Here is a 20010-nt window from a genome sequence, read left to right as displayed (position 1 = left end):
TATTGGTCTATGAGCACAATTGTTGGTGCTTTTTGGCCTCAAAGGGCACAGATAATTTATTGTGTGCAGTGCTCATTTTTCTTGTAGTGTGAATTGGCGATTCAACTTCTGTGTCAGAATTCGTTGTCGACTACTCAAATACGATCTCATCATTCTGCTCTCCAATCACCTTCATTCGATATTCTGCCCCTTTCTTTGCTTCGACAATTGGCTTAGCTTGTTTGCGATTTGGATATTTCCTTGATAAATACAAATCGTAATCATAAGGAAGCAATTTTTCCACCAATAGTCGTTCGTTTCGTCTTCCTCCCTGTGTTGACTTCTGATTTGCCCTGTTGACGAGCTTTCTTTATACTTTTTCCATGATATGTTAGCAATATTCCTAATCCATAATTTTAAAGAACAACTCAACATCTTCAATCTATAGGAGAAATATTATCTTACTACACTCACAATTTTCGAAATAAGGAATATCCTCCATGAAAAATTGATGAAGTTGGCCATGGGCGAATCCTATAATGTGTTCCCTTCAATATTTGGTACTCATTTACAAAGTCGTTTAGGGTTTTACTTCTTTCACGATTGATTGCCATTAAAATAGGGCATGCTGATACCAATTGACGCAGCACGAGCATAGAAAGGATACATGTGAAGGTTTTCAAGAACTCGCTGAATATTTGATACGAGAATTTTTTGTGCCCTGATGTGTCCACATATATAGTTGTAAGCACGAACAGTCTCTCCCCTCCATAAGCTGGCCAAATCCCATCGATAAAGTGTAGCAGCCCCGAAAGAGTCACCTTGCTCGGTCTGTTTTTTTCATCTTCCTTCTTTTTCCGAACTGGATCATTTTCTTCATTGTCCTCCTCGTCCTTCTCCTTCTTCTTCTTTCTCTGTTCGGTAAGATCAAAAGAGCAATCAATGTCCTCAATCACAATTATACACTTACTCGGCGAGATAATCAGTAGCTTCCTCAGCTCAGTGTGTTCACTCAAGATCATAGACATCATAATCCATGAGATTAATTAAAATATATTTAATGGAAAAGGGGTTTTGCGGTGAGTCGGCATTGATTATTCTGTGTGAATATAATTTAACATTATGGTCCAAACATTGACTGGTGGAATTGTCTCAATGCAAAGAAGTTGGGGTGTGTGTGTGTTAGTGTGGAAGAGTCGTGGACTCGTTTACTTGCTCCATAGGTTAACAAGCCAATGGAAATTATTATTAGTTCCATGACGTCAATAACAATGATGTCATCATCATCTTTCAGTTCAACGTCACATGGTTCTTTCCTCTCAGTTTGAATTGTAGCTCGTGGCAAAGAAAATGCGTCTTAGTATGGTCCCAAAGTTAATCTGAACTAGAATGTTTGGTAGGAAAACCATGCACCTATTTTGTTGGCGAATATGATATCATTGATTCATTATATTAACTTACATTATAACCGAATGGTGTCAATGTGCGTCATGGATGGTGAACCTGACTTGTTTCGTGGCCTTTTCCTCACTCTTCTTTTCATTTTTTTTAGTATTTTACGTATAGGCCGGCGCTTTAGTCTACCATTTGGACTCATGCTTTCTTCCGGTGATGAATTCCTGCCTGTAGAAACTGGTGTGCAAAATTTTCTTTGGCTCATCGCAGAGCTTTCTAATTGACATATATGTATATATACACACATTTTATTGTAGAGATCAATTGTTCTTCATAAAAAGCTTTTTCTGAACGATTTCGTTGCAGCACAAGTTACATATGTCCTTGATGATCGAAAACGCTTATGTGCCATACATGATTTATTACAACACCATAAAATAATTCTTATTACACATTAATTAAAACCACACACTGATCAGGCTGTACAAGCACAACATTTCACTATATTTCGTACACATTCAAGCACTTTGTTTTCTTCGCGTTGCAACTTATGTTCCATTACATTTCTCTTCAACTTTAGCAGACTGGTCCTTCTCCTTTTCTTTCTCTGCCTTGAATTTTTCTGCTTCTTCTGCCCTTAATTTCGCTTCTTCCTCGGCCTTCACTCTTGCCTCCTCCTTTGCAGCCTCAAGTGCTTCGATCGAGTTCTTCAAACAAGACTCAGCATCCTGTATAATAGACTTAGGCATCAAGTTCTCGGCAACATCAGCAGGAGTTACATTGGTTTCGCCCAACAAACGTGCAATCGTTTCAAACAACTCGTGTGAATCCAAATCCAAATAATTCCTAGCAAGCACTTTGAATGCTTCGAGGCAGCAATAGGACAACTCTATGTGCTTGTCCATCCTTCCTCTTCTAATGAGCGCAGGATCAAGTTTGTCCACATAATTAGTCGTAAACACGACCAGCCTTTCCCCTCCACAAGCTGACCAAATCCCATCGATAAAGTTTAGCAGCCCTGAAAGGGTCACCTTGCTCGGTGTGTTTTCTTCATCTTCCATCATTTTTCGAACTGAATCCTTTACTTCCATGTCCCCCTCACCCTTGTCCTTCTTCTTCTTCTTCTTTGGCTGTCCGGTAAGATCAAGCGAGCAATCAAAGTCCGCAATCACAATTATAGACTTACTTGGTGTGTCAATCAGTAGCTTCCTCCGCGCAGTGTTGTCCTTCACCGTCGTTAACTCAAGATATAATTGTTGGGTCAATGACCCAACTTCCCGTCAAACAGCCCCATATATATATATATATATATATATATATATATATATATATATATATATATATATATATTATTTTTAAAATATTCAACACATAGACATCATAATTCATTACATTAGACATGGCAGCAATCATGGTAGACTTTCCCGTGCCTGATGGCCCGTAAAGGAGATAACCCCGCTTCCAAGCCTTCCCGATTTTCGCATAGTACTCCTTTCCCTCCCTGAACTTGGTAGGTCATTGATGATTTCCTCCTTCTTTTCTGGGTCCATTGCTAGGGTTTCAAATGTTGCCGGGTGCTCAAACACTGCAGGACTCCACTTTGTCCCCCTGTAGGAATACCAATTATGTGCAGGATTGTTAACGTAGAGCTTTCGTTGCCTTGAAATTCATCAGTTACTTCTTCATTGTCGTCCATGCCAAGGACTAGAGACTTTGCTGTCCTTGACATCATGAGCTTTTAAACGCTTAGCCCGAGTGGAAGATTTTGTGCCGAGGTAGCTCTGGATGGCGGAATAGATTTCGCTTTGGTTGCGAAAATCATTGGTGAATTCATCAAAGGTGATTTGTGTTGGAGTAAATATGTTTTTATTTAATAATATATATGTTTATATATTTATGTTTTGTTTTATTATCAATATTATATATATAATATTTTGTTTTATTATCATTATTCTATGCATAACAGCCAATTGATTTTAGCTTTTTAAGTTTGAAACATGTCATTGACTTTTCAATTAGATAAGAATTTATCTCTTTTAAGTTTGAAAAGATGGGATTCCTTCTCTGAATAGAGAAGAAGATCAAGTCTATTTACATAATTTTTATTCCGTTGTGATTTGTACGTTTTGATTTTGTCCATTTTGTTTTCTTCGGCATTTGATTCCCTACGGTTTTGCATTTGATTGCAGACAATTATGCACCCCATAAATCCCCATTAACTCCCTTCATTTCTTACGTTCGTACACCCCACAACGTCTACTTATATATATATATATATATATATATATATATATATATATATATTGATTTAAAAAGTTTTACAAATATTGATTTAAAAAGCAACATATTGAGAGGGTGTCAGTTCGAAGGTTTTTCTACTGTGCAATGAAGAACTTTATCAGAAGAAGAAGGTTCTGGGCTGTTTTATCCTGGGGACGATGTGGTGTTTGTGAACTGCTTGCACACTTTGGGAAGAGCCGCGAAACGTCTTAAAGAAAGCGACTTAGTCCGCGACTCATCCCAAAAATCATTCACCACTCATGACTTCTACATTTTTCGTATAACTTCGTTCCTTTTCTATTTCAATTATCAACAATTTGTATGTAAGGGTAGACAAAGCGCACTAATTTTTTAGTGTATCCTTCGACATGGTACCGAAGTTGGCGGGGAAGGTATCGTTGAAATATGGTGACAACGAACACCACTCGCTATCACCGAGCCCATTTGAGGCCACATTCCCCCAATCATCTTCGTTTCTGGCCGAAGGGTTTACGGAATCTCTTGAAGGTTTACACTATGTTTGAATGAGGAAAATAAATTTGGAATTTATAAATTGATATGCACTAATTCCCTTGTTTGGATTTATAAATATGGAAATTTAGAAATTCCATGTGGAAAAAAAATTTAGAATTTGGAACCTCCAATTCCCAAGTTTAAGGGGGGTGTATTCAATTGGGATTTTAAGGGATTTTAATTCTTTTAATGAATCTAGAGGTATTCAATTAGGATTTTAAGTGATTCTCTGAAATTCAAGGTGTATTCAATTAGAATTTTAAGATAATTTATTAAAATCCTTAGAAATTCAGGTGTATTCAATTAGGATTTTAAAGAAGTTTATAACATTGCAAGTGTATTCAATTAGAAATTGATTTTAAAGAATTTGAGAAAGTTGAGAAATTAGAGGGAATTTGAGAGATTTCATAGTGTATTTTAAGCATCCACAAATCTCACATCTTCCCATGAGATTTTGAGGGAATTGAATCAAAATTTTATATGGAATATCTTCAAATCAATTAAACTCCATATAAATCCATGGATTTATAAATCTATTAAAGTCTCTCAAATTCTCAATTGAATACATCCCCCTAAATTCTATGTAAATAGGTGTCATTTCCTAATTTCTATGATTAAGAGTTTAAAAATAACATATTCCGTATTCAATTCCATTGTTCTTCTAAGTTAACTAAACAAGAAAATTCACAAATACCAGGAAATAAAATCCCGTCATTTCAATTTCCGTCATTTTAAAATTCCTTAATAATCTTAAATTTCTTCAGCCAAACATAATGTTAGCGATTTAATTTTGTTTCTGCTCAATGAAAGACATGGTTTTATATGGAGTGGAGGATTTGTTCTTTTCTTGGAAGCCAAGTTTTAGTTGTTTACGATAACACAGTGACTAAAGGGAAAAAAAATGAGGAAGTTTGCTGCGATCTTCCGAAGGTAGCCGCCATTGTTGACAAAGGACAGTTATTTTTTGGCTTATTTTTCTATTTTTAAGAGAAACTCCGTTATACGAGGTGAAATTTTTTTTTTTTAAATTAAAAAAAGAAAGTCATTTTTAATGGTGGAAAAGAAGAGGACGCAATAAGAAATTCAAAGGCGTGTGTGCTGGAAAAATTGTTTCTCAAGTGAAGGGAATTCTTATTGATACTTCAAAAATCTCATTTTATATTCTTAATTTTTTATATTTAGAAAGAAAAATACATTTATGAGGAGTGTAGAATGAGATTTTTGGAGTGCCAATAACAGTTCGCAAAGGAAAAATGCATGCATTTACATTCTGTTACCATCGTTGAAGCCACCGCCACCATCATAAACACAATTATCGTTGTTAATAATGTTGTTGTCACCACTACCACCAGTGTGACCTCTGCAGCTCAACAACCACACCCATTTATTACCACCACCACCATCACCATCACAACTATTGCCCTTGCTACTATTCTTATGGTCATCGCTCACACAATCATGTCCATTTTTGTCATTGTATACAATTATATCATTTTTACACCAAAGTTTTACCAATCACTTTTACACTCCTTTCCATACTGAAAAGACTTTTAAAAATAAAGTTTACCAAAGCTCAAACTAGCCCTAGTTCATACAATGGTCCAGTCATAATAAAGTGGTAACTAATTTGTCGTTTAAAAGTTTGAGCCTAAGACTTCCAACTTGTGAAAAGGAATACTACTAGACAGTCAAGACCATATTACTAAATAACATATTACCGAAGCTTAATCCTAATAGTCAAAGGTAATTAACCAAAACTTGTTAATCAAGTGACAAGAGTAATTAACCATGTATGATTCAAGAAGAAAATAAAACTAACCTAAACAACGAAGGACAATAAAAGACATATAAATTAACAAAAGCAAGAGCTACTGAAGACAACAAAACCCAACAAGTGGGATCATATATCCTTCGTTTTTTCCACCCAATAATTGATATTAGAAGAAGAAAAAAATGTCGGACGGGCTGTAGCACAGCCAGTCCTGTGGCTCGCTAAGGCCCTGGGTTTTGGTTCATCCGTTGGCCGGAGAATACGCAAACGGTCACCGCCCGTCGTCTATTCTGTTGCGCTGTAAAGTCGAACGGTAATACAAAATAGTGACTACTTAGAGTGGATGCATATTTTTTTTCGGAACCTTTTGAAGGTTTAGGTTTTTTTTTTTTGTCACGACTAATGAATGGTGGAAAAAAAAAAAGGTGGCATTGGTTCATTCCTTTGGCTGGTGAATAAGTACTTAGAGCAGATGTGTTTTATTATGTCGAGTTCGAATCTCTTTTTCTCTAATTTTAAAGACTAGTTTTAAGAAATTTCAGATGGGAGCTGCTCTTCCACTGTTGACTCTGTTTGACAGGTTGGTCCAAGGTGCACGGAAAACAAAAAATTAGGTAAGTGACTAATAAGAGTGCAAGTCTGTCACATCCCGGTCCGGAGTGGACCACTTCCCGAGCCCGCTCCACCACCGTAGTACGATATTGTCCGCTCTGGACCCCAACCACGTCCTCACGGTTTTGTTTTTGGGAACTCACTAGTAACTTCCCAGTGGGTCACCCATCATGGGATTGCTCTAGCCCCCTTCTCGCTTAACTTCGGAGTTCCCATGGAACCCGAAGCCAGTGAGCTCCCAAAAGGCCTCGTGCTAGGTAGGGATGAGAATATACATTTAAGGATCATTCCCCTGAGCGATGTGGGATGTCACAATCCACCCCGCTTAGGGGCCCGACGTCCTCGTTGGCACACACGCGACCAGGATTAGGCTCTGATACCAAATTTGTCACATCCCGGCCCAAGGCGGACCACTTCCCGGGCCCGCTCCACCACCGTAGCACGATATTGTCCGCTTTGGGCTTACCATTCCCTCACGGTTTTGTTTTTGGGAACTCACGAGCAACTTCCCAGTGGGTCACCGATCATGGGATTGCTCTAGCCCCCTTCTCGCTTAACTTCGGAGTTCCTACGGAACCCGAAGCCAGTGAGCTCCCAAAATGCCTCGTGCTAGGTAGGGATGAGAATATACATTTAAGGATCACTCCCATGGCGACGTGGGATGTCACAAAGTCACTCCATACTTTTCATTCTTTCACCTTCACAAGGGGATGATGAATGTCAAGCTCTTGACATCCGAGCCTCCAATTAATTTGGCCAAACCACGTAAATACTTGTGTTTTTTGAACAATTGTCCGATTTTATTGTCTTAATCATAATGATTTACTTACTCTAATTGATGAAACTTCGTCAATTGAAAATATAAATGATAAGTACAGTCTTAGAACTTCTAAGAAACTTTAATAAGTAATGATGAATTAATAGAAAACATTAAAAAACTTCAAATTACTAATCTTTTTGTTTAGATTAGATTATTAATGGGGTGACTCCATTTTCCTCGACCTTTTCAGCTAATGTTCCATTACATTTCACTACCTCTTTGGTAGATTCATCTTTCTTGTCTTTCTTGTCCTTTTCTTCTTCCTCCGCCTTCAATTTCCCTTCTTCCTCCGCCTTCTGTTTCGCTTCTTCCTCCGCCTTCTGTTTTGCTACCTCCTCCGCCTTCACTCTCGCCGCTTCCTTAGCAGCCTCGAGCGCTTCAATCAAGTTCTTCAAACACGACTCAGCATCCTCCACATCAGATTTTGGCATCAAATTCTCCGCAACATCGGCAGGTGTCATGTCGGTCTCTCCCAACAAGCGCTCAATGGTTCCAAACAACTCGTGCGTTTCCAAATCCAAATAATTCCTAGCAAGAACTTTGAACGCCTCGTAGCAGCAGTAGGACAGTTTTATGTGCTTGTCCATCCTTCCTCTTCTAATCAGAGCAGGATCAAGTTTATCCACATAATTAGTCGTAAACACGATCAGTCTCTCCCCTCCACACGCAGACCAAATGCCATCGATAAAATTCAGCAGCCCCGAAAGAGTCACCTTGCTAGTTGTGTTCTCTTCTTCTTCCGGCTTTTTCAGAATTTGATCCTTTTCATCACCATCTTTGGCCTCCTCTACTTTCTTCTTCTTTCGCTGCCCGGTAAGATCAAGCGAGCAATCAATGTCCTCAATCACAATAATCGCCTTACCGGATATGTCAATCAGCAGCTTTCTCAGCTCGGTGTTGTCCTTGACCGCGGTCAGCTCTAGATCATAGACATCATAATTCATTAAGTTCGATATGGCGGAGATCATGGTGGACTTCCCTGTCCCCGGTGGCCCGTAAAGGAGGTAACCCCTCTTCCAAGCCTTCCCGATTTTCTTATAGTAGTCCTTCCCCTTTCCGAACTTCAAAAGATCGTTAATTATCGACTGTTTCTCCTTCGGATCCATCGCCAATGTCTCAAATGTCGCCGGATGCTCAAACACCACATGGCTCCATTTCGTGCCCTTTCCGGTGTTGTTAATGTAGAGCTTCCGCTGCCTGTTCTTAACCGCGATCGCCTTCCCCTCCTGCCTCACATGGTCAAGATACGACCCCATGATAACGTCCCTATGCCGGCGGTGGAACGTCAGCTTGTACATCTTCCTCTCATCGTAATCGGGAAAGAACGAAAAGGATGCCTTTTTCGTCGCGCTCTTCTTGGACGCCCACCAGAGCTTGACACCCTCGAACTCGTCGGTGACCTCCTCGTTGTCGTCCATGCCTAAAACCAAAGCCTTGCTTCCTTTAACCTCATGAGCCTTGAGGCGCTTCGCCAGCGTCGAGGATTTCGTACTGAGGTAGTTCTGGATGGCGGAGTAGACCTCGCTCCGCCGGTAAAAGTCGCTGTCGTATTCGTCGAAGGTGATTTGGATGTAGGGGTAGACATAGGCTACTAATTTCTGACCGTATTTTTCAAGGATATCGCCGAGATTGTCTGGGAAGAATTGCTTGAACATGGCATAAGCAAACATCATGCTCGCCATCACCGAGCCGAGCTGCCCCCACATATCCCCCATTTTCAACATCGGTGAAGAAGAAATCAAGTGACAGTCCGACAGTAGCAGTATTCTCACGAAGAAATCACGTAACGATACGACAGTCACACTCTAAATCTCTTTGATAAAGGTTTGATAATGAAGGCGAAGTTATATAGAGAAGACGATGAGGAAGTTTGGCTTGGTGATCAAGACAGAGGACTGTCTAGAGGAAAGTGTGACCAGGTAACTAAACGCTCTGTTCAACTCAATTTCCTGGCAGTTTCCATTTGGCCACCTTTGATTTATCTGAATTTAGCTTTTTCCACGCCTACCAAGTTTGACCAATGCAAAATATTGTGTACGTTCACATACATGGAATTGAAATGACCAAGACTATAAGATATTTTCTTTTTAAGTATTGATATTTAAGCGAATACTTCATATGTTATAAAAATATATATATATATATGTTATAATATTATGAGTCATTCAATCTGGGATGGCCAACCTATTACATCCCGCTCATCCCACTTTACATGTCCTTCCACTAGAAGCTGCCACTGTTTGCTTTTGGTGCTCCTGCTTTGCCTATAAATCAAAGGAGATACGAAGAGAATAAATATATAGAAGAAGAAATGGAAGAGAGAAGCCAGAAGGCTCATGGGAGAGAGAGGAAAAAGAGAGAAGAGAATAGAGAGAGTTATATTTGTAATCTTATTATTTCATATTATAATGAAAGCATCACTACTGTCCTGACGACGTATTCTAGTCACACTGATTATAGAGGAACCTTGTAAATTTTATGTCTTGTTTATTTATTCCGCTGCACACACCGTCAATTTTACAACAATATAAAGAAACACGAAGAAAAAAAAAAAATTTAACACGTGGAGTATCGCTTTAAAATAGGTCATGAGAAAATTGAAGTAAAATTAGTTTGGTTACTGAAATATTTTTGTGTACGATAACATTTACTTCTCAATTTTCAAGGAATTGTTTTGGGTCTTTGAGCGTGAGGAGCATTTGATGATTACTTGTTTGGAGGTACTTTTAAAATTATTGAAAAAATATTGTTAGACAAAATGTTTTTTGATTCTCAAAGCACTTGAAATGCTTTTGGAGAGAATGATTTACTTGCGTTTTTACCAAGAATTAATTTCAAAAATATTTTTGCAACAAATTATTTTCAGTCATTTTAAAAATACTCTAAACAAGCATTTGTTTGGAAGTGCTTTTAAAATTATTGAAAGTGTTGTTAGACAAAAAAAATTTTTGATTCCCAAAATACTTGAAATGCTTCATGAGAGAATGATTTACTTACGTTTTTATCAAAAATTAATTCCAAAAATATTTTTACAAAAAATTATTTTCAATCATTTTAAAAATATTCCAAACAAGTACTTCCACACAGAACAATTTCATTCATTGTTCTTTTTAATTCCCACCTAACATGAGGAATCTCACCCGCCCTACCAATTGGTAACGGCATTCCTAATTTAGCTTACAAAGCTATTTCATGAAAAGGGATAATTTCTAGATCTCTTCCTCTTAATCCACTAAATCAGTAGATTCATATCATTGAAATTTGATCTAAAAGCTAAAGTTATTATAACTTTTAAAGTAGGCACCTGCTTGTTTGGATCAAATTTCAACAGTATGGATCCACTGATTTGGTGGATTAAGAAGAAAGAATCTAGAAATGATGCCTTTCCTATTTCATTACCTTTTAGAACAAGCTGTCAAAAATTAAATTGGTTAACTATCTTTTCCATCTTACTTTAAAATTCATAAATTTTAATTCATCAAAATTCTTTAAAATCTCAATTAAACACACCTCTTTAAAAATAATATAATTTTATATAAACAGTTTATTAATTTACCTCAATCAAAATGGACCATTATAATTATTAAAATTTTACATGCTAATTAATAGTAAACATAGAATATCAAAAAATTTGTGAGGGTGTAATAATTAGAAATTTGGATTGTCACATCAATCACCTCCACTATTCTTTTTCTTTGCCGATTCACCTTCACTGGTTCACACTAATCAAATAGGATCAGTACACCGCCTTGTGACGTTTTCTATTAATAAGCGACGTTTTCTATTAGTATTTGTCACCAATCAGTATACGTCGGCATGACCAACACAATATAAATTATTCTCCGTTCTCCGCAACACACTTCAACACTCAATTTTTTTTAAAATATATTTCATATCATTTTTATTTTTAAACTAAGATATTAAATTGTTAAAGCAACGTGGCATTTTTGTTTTTATATTAGTATATTTTATATAGGAAAATATTATTGGCACTTCAAAAATCTCATTCTACAATCCTCACAAATGTATTTTTCATTCCAAATATAGAAAGTGTAGAATAAGATTTTTGGAGTGCCAATAACAATTCCTTTTATATATTTTGTTTTAAAAAATTTTGATACGAATTTAATATTCTTAATTTTGTCAAATATATTCATGAGAGAAATTTGGCATTACCCAAATGTATTTATAAGGTTATCTCCAACCGACCCGACCAAAAGGTTATAGGGTTAAAAATAACTCGAAATGACACGAAAATCGTCTACAACTAAGGGCTTATGGGCCCCATCGAGCCTAAACTCCCAAATTAGGCCAGTGGGCTAGCCATTTCCAGCCAGCCAACTAGCCCTCCAGCTCTAGAATGTCAAGATTGACACTTTGTTAGCCCTCCAGCTCAGTCCATTTGAATGCAAATGGCTAGCTAACGTCATGCTGCCGTCAGGTTATAGTTGGAATTTGATTTTTTTTTTTTTGAACGAATTTAAAAAGAAAATTTATAATTTTTTCCTATAAATACCTACATCATTCATACAACATTGAAAGTTGAAGATAATAAGTGTCACGTAGATAAGAATCTTATCTAAAATTTGCACAACCAATTACATCTCAACACCTGGCACTCAAAATTCTATCGAAAAAATTATTAAGCTTAATAATGATAAGAAATTTAGAGAGTTACTCACTTTAGCAACACGTCACTTAAAATTCTATTCGAAAAATTATTAAAATTACATAAAGATAAAAAATCTAGAGAGTTATTTAAGTTAGCAACACGTGTCATTCAAAATCCTATCAAAAATATTATTGAGATTATATAAAAAGAAATCCAAAAGCTTATTCATTTGGCAATAAATAACACTCAAAATATGTCTAAAAATCTTATTTTAATATAATAATTTAATTTAATTAATCATATTAATTTAATTAAAATAATAAATTATGTTTGGCATTTAATCCTTTCCCTGAGATGGTTTTTTATCAAATGACTATATTTGACCTAAGAGAAATTGGTTGGTCGGGTCAAAATTCACAAATTTGGCACGATTAAAAACGAAAACGAAATCGATTAAAAACGAAAACGAAATCGTTATCAAACAGAATAAAAACAAATGGCAAGGAAGTAAATTTCAGACATCCAAGGAAGGATAAAAGCAGCATAAGCTCTCAAGCCCGGTGAAAGGCGAAAGCTCTTAGGCGGCCACTGCGAATGTTCTTGAGAAACAAGCCTTCGATTTTGTCATCATCGATAATTTTATATTTATACATACAAATTATGATTTAAAATTTCACAACAAAAATGCAAAAAACAAAAATTAACAATTTTTTTTTTGTGAATCCGATCTGCCCAGATAATTTCAATTTTCATTCTCATTGATTTTTAAAAAATTAAAGAAAAAACAAATCTCTGAAGTCTGACATGTGAATTAATTCAGAAATCATCACAGCAGAAACTAAAATTTTAAAAAAAATGAAGAACATTGGAAAACTTTCGGATATTTTTAACGAAAATTTGAAATTGGTAAAATTGGAAGAGCGATCAGAGATGGTTAAGGGTTGTCGGTCACGGTTAAATCAGAAACACGGACCAATAAGTTCCTCATCATATCACAATTGAAAAATTAGTTTTGCAAAATAAATAGGTTTTAAATTTGTGAAATTCATGAAATAAAAAAAAATGGAAGAGTGGAAAGACATCATCAGAGACTTAAATACTAGGAATCATAGAAAATGGAGCGTATCCATCATATTGTTGCAGTATTTTCTTCATCACCTGATTCGCAATTTCCACATCACAACACTAAAATCGGGACGTAAAGAGATAGAACGGCGGAGGAAGGGTTGGGGGCGGCGGAGGGAGTGTGTCTGCGTGTGCGTGTGCGCGCGCGCAGAGGTTGAAGAGAAACCCTAGAGTGATAAGAAGAGGAAGAAGACGACGGTTTGAAACTCTAGGAGAGAATATTTATAAGGTGACGGCTGAGGTGTAAAAACCCTAAATTTTGATATGGGCCGTGAGACATAAATGGGCCTTGTTTTCACTTAATACGTATTCATAATGTAACGGCCTGTCTCTATACTACATAGTATAAGGTCCACAAATGAAACCCAAAAACTTATCTTTTGGGCTAGTTTAACCTAGAGGTGGGCCGGGAGCAATCCGGTTTGGTTCGGTTAAACCCTCAAATCTCATACTGACTCAAGAGTTTTGCTCATTCATATTTTTTTTAAGCAGGAATGGTTGAGATTTAACTAATTAAGCTTGTGAGAAAAAAGGGTGAGGAAGAATTTCCACACCGACCCAATGTAAGTGTTAAGAAAATAATAAAAGTAAAATTGACAATTTAGTGCAGTTTTAGCCAGTTCCAAATAGTCAATTTTGAGTAGTTTGTTTGTATAAGATTTCATTGCTTTAACGTAAAATTTGAACCAAATTGCTCAAATTGGTTTGGGTTGACAGAGTTGAACAGTTCGGACGGTTGTCAAACTACTCCTAGATCTTTTCCCTTTAAAATTTGGAGAAATTGAGCGTCCAACGAAAATAAACATAACAGTTAAATCTCCAACGACATTATTTGTGGTGTTGATTATCAATTGTACATTAGCCTTTACACCCGAATTTCAAAGTAACACAGCATGGGGCAAACTAGTCTTTAACCTACATGGAGGTGTACCCAGCAGCACCCCACTCTGCAGGACAAAATGTGATCACATACTTACTTGCCTTGCAGGTCACCAATGGAGGTGGTGTATCATAAGCATAGCTGTAATACGAAGGGCAAGCCTCTTTGAATAACTTTGAGTACACACTCGGCTTGCATTTTTCTGGGGTTCCATACTCTTTCCGGCAACAATACGCATCCGTATTAAACGCCAAGCAGGCGCTTTTGCACGCCACAACTTCCCCTTTCTTGTTTAAAACCTTAAGCTCTTTGGGGCACCGAGTTTTCAAATCTTTCAAACACCCTCCGATGGTGCAATTGGATTTTAGTGGGTTTGATAAGACTGTGACCGGAAGATTGTATCCATCAACCGCGCTCACATCATAGAAATTCAGCTTGCCTTTGTCGCCTTGAACCGAAACTTGCACTAGTGTCACTGGTGGATTGCCTATTAACCCATTGCATGCTAATCGTCCGTCACAATCTCCTGTTTCGCAAGCAGGCTTCCCCTTGGAAGCAAAGTCGCATCCCGTTCGGGCCCAAATCCGACCGCTCCATGACCACGGGGCAGTAACGCGCTTAGTCTTGCCAGCGGGGAGGTAGAAGCCACCATCAGCTATCACGGCCTTTCCGGCGTTGGGGGCAGTTGCTGGCCATATGTTGAAGGGGCACTTGTTGTGTATGTAAAACGCAACTGTCTGTGCCGTTCCATGACCTGCAATATAACATATTGATTCAAAACTAGTAACAATAAAGTTCAAGAACAGTTTAGACACTGAAAAATATGAATCTACTTTAACAAAGGAAACCGATTTTCGCATTCCATCCCCCCCCCCCCCCCCCAACATTGTTTCCCTTAGGGAGGAGTACATACCGAGAGAAACGTGAGTGTGAAAATCACTACCCTGACAAACAAAACTGTTAAACGAACATGTTTGTTTCTATGAAATTACCAAAAAAGATGAAAGTCCACACTAGGAACAGAAGGAAAGCAGCAACAAAGTCAGGCGACTTCATGGTTTGGATGCATATATTCAGGTGGAATGCAATGTTGCTTAGGAGCTACATATATAGGTAAAGTTAAATGGTGCTCCTTCTTGGATTGCACTTCAAGGTTTGATGTGGGACAATCTTTGTAGATAATTAATACAAGATTATAGTAATGTTGCCCTTTAAGCAACCTTCTTAAATTGTCATTTGGACATTGACCTCTGTTGACAAATGATGAGAATCAATACGATGTCTAATTACTTTTGCAGAGAAAAATCACCAAATATAGGTCACATGTAAAACATCGGATGAGCGGTAATTGTCAGTAGTGCCAACTTTAAAGTCACTCTTTGAAAGGGTAAATTATTCGGTGAATCCGGTTGTATATTTTGTGTTTATCATCAAATGAAAGAGATAGCCACACGATGATATAAATCTGTTGCACCATAAGTTCTCTCATTTCAAAGCAAAAATTTCTAGTTACAATTAAGTGTATATCATCTTGTCTTTGTTCCTCCTATATCTCTCTTTATGTGATACGGCACATGAGGAGTGAGACAGGCACAAAAAAAAATATACACCCGAATGTATATCACTTTGTCTTTATTCCTCCCATATCTCTCTTTATGTGATACGACATGTGAAAAACGAGATAGGTAAAAAAAAAATAAAAAAAAAAACTAATGAAAATGATTTGAAAACTTTAAGTTTTAATGATAAGGACAAAATAAAGGGTAAAATGAATAGTACCAAGATTAACTTTTTAATGTAAAAATATAATTTTTTGTTAAAATAAATAATACCGCATATTTTTCATTAAAATTCTTAAATAAAAATATACACCCGATCGCACATTAGTTTCTTTGCTTTATGTAGAAAGGAGAAAGCCAAAAGCTTTACAACAGTTAGACAATGATGATGGATGATTTGTGTAATATAAACTTATTTTCTTTTCAAAATTGAAATAATACAAAAACTCTCAGATAATCATCAGTGCAATTAATGTGGTAACCAAGAAATTCAACCCAGGATTCTGACCTGACCCTCTCAGTTTTTGTGCATTGTTTATTCTTTCCGGAGTGCAAATAATATTTGTTAAGATAGTGTTATTTACACATTTATTTTTACTTCTTACATACTTCTTGCTAATCTTTGTCCTTCGATTAATTCATTTGATTCGCAGTCGAAAATTAAGAGTTATGTGTAAGACTTAAAAATGAGTGTGAATGACATCACCCTATTTATTATAACAATGGTGATCTTTTTATAACAAAATAATAAATAATGAGTTCCTTTCTTATTCTGGTCTCTGCAAATGTGTTTCAGAAATTTAAAAAATAAAAAATTGCCTCTTTTTAGTAAAATCTTTTCACATACATGGAAAAGTAATTATTGTCCAGGGTGGTTTACCTTACCTTCTCCTTCTCCTGCCACATTTAGCTGTCAAGAATATCCAATGGTATACGCACTGCATCCTCTGCATCAATTGCACTTTGCAAATCTGCTATTCACCATCTACTCAATTCTGGATACAGTACATTGAAACTGTTCATAATCCGTCACGAGATAAACTTCTATACACCGAAATGTCATCGCGACGATATTTCAAGTTAATCACGAACACCCCACCAACCCAAACTTGAGACCTGATGTGGGTTTATCACATGGCACCGTACACTCAAACCAGAGGGGGAAGGCCATAACGGTATTGGCTGAGGAGGTGCAAAATATACATTTGCACTTTTGGTTTCATTAGAAAAATCTGAGAGGCTTTTGTCGTCCTCGTAAACAGGGATTCTCTGTTTCCTTCTCTCTCTCTCTCTCTCCCTCTCTCTCCCTCTGTGTTGTGTTTTGTCTCCAAGCTGTAACATTTTCTGGGGCAGAGAGTAAGAAAATGGACATTGGTTATCTCACCCCGTTCTTCCCACACTCACACTCTGATTTCAAATTTGAATACCGTTTTTATACACTCTCTTTTGGGTCCCTACGCTCAGCTCCCTTCTTCGCGCCCGCATCTCTCTCGTCCTCCCTTTGACCACCTCGGTCACACCCCCATCCATCCCCCACCCCACCACCAACCCCCATTTTTAACCCCAGGTTTTTCTCTCTGACATTTCATCGAACACCTCTTCCGCAACGTCTCAACCATGGACAAACCGCCCCATTCCGCCGAATCCCACGACGGCGAATCCGTCGTCAGCAGCCTCCAATATCTCAGCTTCAAAAACAGCTTCAGCATCAGCATGTGTAGTAGCACCGTTTCTGGGTCCGACAGCACCAAGGTCAGCAGCAATGGCACTCCGGAAGCAAACAAGAACGCCGAAAATGCCGATTGCGAAGACGAAAGTTACAAAAGCAGCTTAACCCACTTGGGAAATTCCAACCGGTCCGACCCGAACGAGAGCAGCTTCCGGAGTTTCTGCCCGTCGAAGCCGCACAAAGGCAACGACGCACGGTGGGACGCGATACAATCAGTGAAATCCAAAGACGGAGACTTGGGACTCGGCCATTTCCAGCTGCTGAAGAAGCTCGGCTGCGGTGACATCGGAAGCGTCTACTTGGCGGAGCTGAGAGGGATGGGTTGCTTCTTTGCCATGAAAGTAATGGACAGAGGAATGTTGGCGGGAAGGAAGAAGCTGATCAGAGCTCAGACGGAAAGAGACATATTGGGGTTGCTGGACCATCCGTTTCTTCCGACCCTCTATTCGAATTTCGAGACCGAGAAGTTTTCTTGCTTGTTAATGGAGTTTTGCTGCGGCGGCGATCTGCATACGCTGCGGCAGCGCCAGCCCGGGAAGCATTTTACTGAACAAGCAGCGAGGTTAGTGACGATTGCTGTTGATATTTACCCTTTTGTCCTTGTACTTTCTCACAGTGTGTGTTTGTCTTGTTGTCCCATAATTTGCAACATATTATATAGGTCTGATGATATTAAGGACGTTGTAATTTTTTGGTCAAGGCAGTGTTTTCGTCGCTACACGTTTTTTTTTTTTTTGTAAATTAAAATGGTTTATAATATCTTCTTGTAGATGAAAAATTCTTAATGTCTGTTTGGTATTCTAATTTTTTCGTGGTTAAAATGAACCTTTTTAAATTTTGATTAGGCTTAACTGTTTTTTTTTTTTTCACAGCTAATTTATTAACATGATTTAGACCAAAAAAAATTTCAATCTTACGCAACAAATAAAGTGATTATTTTCTCAGCACAACAATATCAAACTAGCCATGTGTTGGCCTAGATGTTGAGGACTAATTTTAGACCAGTATTCTAGGCAACATGTTCTGAATTCGATTCCTGTTATGTGTGATTTACACGATGATGATCAGGAGAAAGAAGCTTGGTGGTCAGGTCAGTAGGAGGTTGAAATGCTAGTCTCTAGGAGCCTTTCGACCCTGGAAAAGATAGACTACCGTAGCGAATCCACCATCAGTCCCTTTTCAGACAAAAAAAACTACTATACTTAAAAGTGATTTATTTTTAGTTTAACTCTTGTGCTCTGGACACTGGGAAAAAGCTCTCTCCTTCCAAATGGTTTTGCAATCAAAATGTTTAGAAATTTCGTTGACTTTTGAAGCTTTTATAGGTATAGCAAACTCACGAGTTGTTTCACTTTTCAACAATCTTTTTTATGTTCATAGCCACAACACCCTTTTATGTGCTTGGACCTAGATCCCGAAACCGTCGGCTCGATAGCCATGTAGCCGTGACCAATGTCATGTGTTTTAACGTTCTTACATGTCAGTGTGTATTGGTTACATTCATAGTGAAGTATCCGGTTTATGTAAATCTCTTTCAGTGTAACGCTTGAAAGATTATCTACCACCACCAATGATTTGATAACTAATTCCGGTTAATTTTGGTGCTAACTTCTCAATCAAACAGTAAAAACATTTGATCAAATCAAATTGTACTTTGTTTTGCAGGTTTTATGCTTCAGAAGTGCTTCTTGCCCTCGAGTATCTCCACATGATGGGCGTGGTGTATAGGGACTTAAAACCCGAAAACGTACTAGTAAGGGAGGACGGCCATATCATGCTTTCCGACTTCGATTTATCGTTGAGATGTTACGTGAGTCCGACTCTCGTTCGGTCCAGCGACGATCCATCTTGCAGAATATCTGCATACTGCATTCAGCCAGCATGCATTGATCCCTCGTGCAAATTGCCGGTTTGTGTTCAGCCGGCTTGTTTGCAACCCTCTTGCTTTAAGCCTCGGTTTCTTAGCTCCAAATCAACCAAGGAGAAAACCGAAAGAGTAGGTTTTGGAAATTCGGATTCGTTGCCTGTACTTATTGCTGAGCCAACGAGTGCGCGCTCTATGTCATTCGTTGGGACACACGAGTATTTAGCTCCAGAAATAATCAGAGGTGACGGTCATGGTAGCTCGGTTGATTGGTGGACTTTCGGTATCTTCTTGTACGAGCTGCTGCATGGGAAGACGCCATTCAAAGGGAATGGAAACCGGGAGACATTGTTCAACGTGGTCGGTCAGTCTCTCAAGTTTCCGGATGGATCCAACGTTAGTTTCGCTGCAAAGGATTTGATCCGGGGCTTACTTGTGAAGAACCCTCAAAAGAGACTGGGATTTAAACGTGGTGCCACAGAAATTAAACAGCACCCCTTCTTTGCAAGCGTAAATTGGGCTCTCATCCGCGGCACGCGCCCGCCGGAGATTCCAAAACCGTTTGATCTTGCGACTCTAAGTCCCACATTCAAGTCCGCGGTGCCTCAAAACAACAAGGTGGCTACCGAATCGAATCGATCATCGGGTCCATACTTAGATTTTGAATTTTTCTGATGAATTTTGATGGGACGAGAAAAAAGGATTGTAGCATTTTTCTTGTGACATTATTCATGTTCTCAATGAAATATTTTCTTCAGATAATTGTTTCATTCAACCCCTTGCATGGGGAGGTTTATGCTAAAAAGCATAATTGTGCCACGATGGCGGGGTATGAAGTGGATCAAGCACTGACATATGAAAAAGTTAAAAC

The 20010-nt window shown here is 38.0% G+C and overlaps 3 protein-coding genes, 3 non-coding genes and 1 pseudogene across 6 annotated transcripts; 1 reads left to right on the top strand and 6 right to left on the bottom strand.

Annotated features, from left to right (window-relative positions):
- Positions 1-1745: 1745 nt before the first annotated feature.
- On the bottom strand, positions 1746-2623 carry LOC137740942 (AAA-ATPase At3g28580 pseudogene; annotated as a pseudogene).
- A 4762-nt stretch (positions 2624-7385) lies between these two features.
- On the bottom strand, positions 7386-9437 carry LOC137739213 (AAA-ATPase At3g28580). Its single transcript, XM_068478761.2, has one exon. It carries the CDS (start codon positions 9092-9094, stop codon positions 7517-7519), a length of 1578 nt encoding a protein of 525 aa, XP_068334862.2. The 5' UTR covers positions 9095-9437; the 3' UTR covers positions 7386-7516.
- A 3055-nt stretch (positions 9438-12492) lies between these two features.
- Positions 12493-12618, bottom strand: LOC137741198 (small nucleolar RNA SNORD14). The gene has a single exon (XR_011069228.2). It is a non-coding gene; the product is annotated as a small nucleolar RNA SNORD14 (small nucleolar RNA).
- Positions 12619-12707: 89 nt separating this feature from the next.
- On the bottom strand, positions 12708-12820 carry LOC137741228 (small nucleolar RNA R64/Z200 family). The gene has a single exon (XR_011069256.2). It is a non-coding gene; the product is annotated as a small nucleolar RNA R64/Z200 family (small nucleolar RNA).
- Positions 12821-13061: 241 nt separating this feature from the next.
- LOC137741221 (small nucleolar RNA Z199) lies at positions 13062-13147 on the bottom strand. Its single transcript, XR_011069250.2, has one exon. It is a non-coding gene; the product is annotated as a small nucleolar RNA Z199 (small nucleolar RNA).
- A 765-nt stretch (positions 13148-13912) lies between these two features.
- LOC137739215 (thaumatin-like protein) lies at positions 13913-15119 on the bottom strand. Its single transcript, XM_068478763.2, has 2 exons — positions 14980-15119; positions 13913-14741 (listed from the first exon to the last, which is right to left on the bottom strand). The coding sequence occupies exons 1-2, from the start codon at positions 15041-15043 to the stop codon at positions 14023-14025; spliced, it is 783 nt and encodes a 260-aa protein (XP_068334864.2). The 5' UTR covers positions 15044-15119; the 3' UTR covers positions 13913-14022.
- Positions 15120-16709: 1590 nt separating this feature from the next.
- On the top strand, positions 16710-19901 carry LOC137739214 (Protein kinase superfamily protein). Its single transcript, XM_068478762.2, has 2 exons — positions 16710-17837; positions 18941-19901. Exons 1-2 carry the CDS (start codon positions 17164-17166, stop codon positions 19812-19814), a joined length of 1548 nt encoding a protein of 515 aa, XP_068334863.2. The 5' UTR covers positions 16710-17163; the 3' UTR covers positions 19815-19901.
- Positions 19902-20010: the final 109 nt, after the last annotated feature.

The sequence above is a fragment of the Pyrus communis genome, chromosome 9 (genome assembly GCF_041283825.1).
Source record: "Pyrus communis isolate YQ-2024b chromosome 9, ASM4128382v1, whole genome shotgun sequence".
Taxonomy (NCBI): domain Eukaryota; kingdom Viridiplantae; phylum Streptophyta; class Magnoliopsida; order Rosales; family Rosaceae; genus Pyrus; species Pyrus communis.
The sequence above is the reverse complement of the archived record's forward strand: the minus strand, read 5'-3'. Positions and strand labels throughout refer to the sequence as shown.

What these genes read in the sequence shown, in the direction of transcription:
- LOC137739214 (XM_068478762.2), top strand. Translation starts at nt 17,164, where the DNA reads ATGGACAAACCGCCCCATTCCGCCGAATCCCACGACGGCGAATCCGTC. An exon ending in TTTACTGAACAAGCAGCGAG is followed by an intron (nt 17,838 to 18,940) that starts GTTAGTGACGAT and finishes TTTGTTTTGCAG; the next exon opens with GTTTTATGCTTCAGAAGTGC.
- LOC137739213 (XM_068478761.2), bottom strand. Translation starts at nt 9,094, where the DNA reads ATGTTGAAAATGGGGGATATGTGGGGGCAGCTCGGCTCGGTGATGGCG.
- LOC137739215 (XM_068478763.2), bottom strand. Translation starts at nt 15,043, where the DNA reads ATGAAGTCGCCTGACTTTGTTGCTGCTTTCCTTCTGTTCCTAGTGTGG. An exon ending in GTGGACTTTCATCTTTTTTG is followed by an intron (nt 14,742 to 14,979) that starts GTAATTTCATAG and finishes GTTATATTGCAG; the next exon opens with GTCATGGAACGGCACAGACA.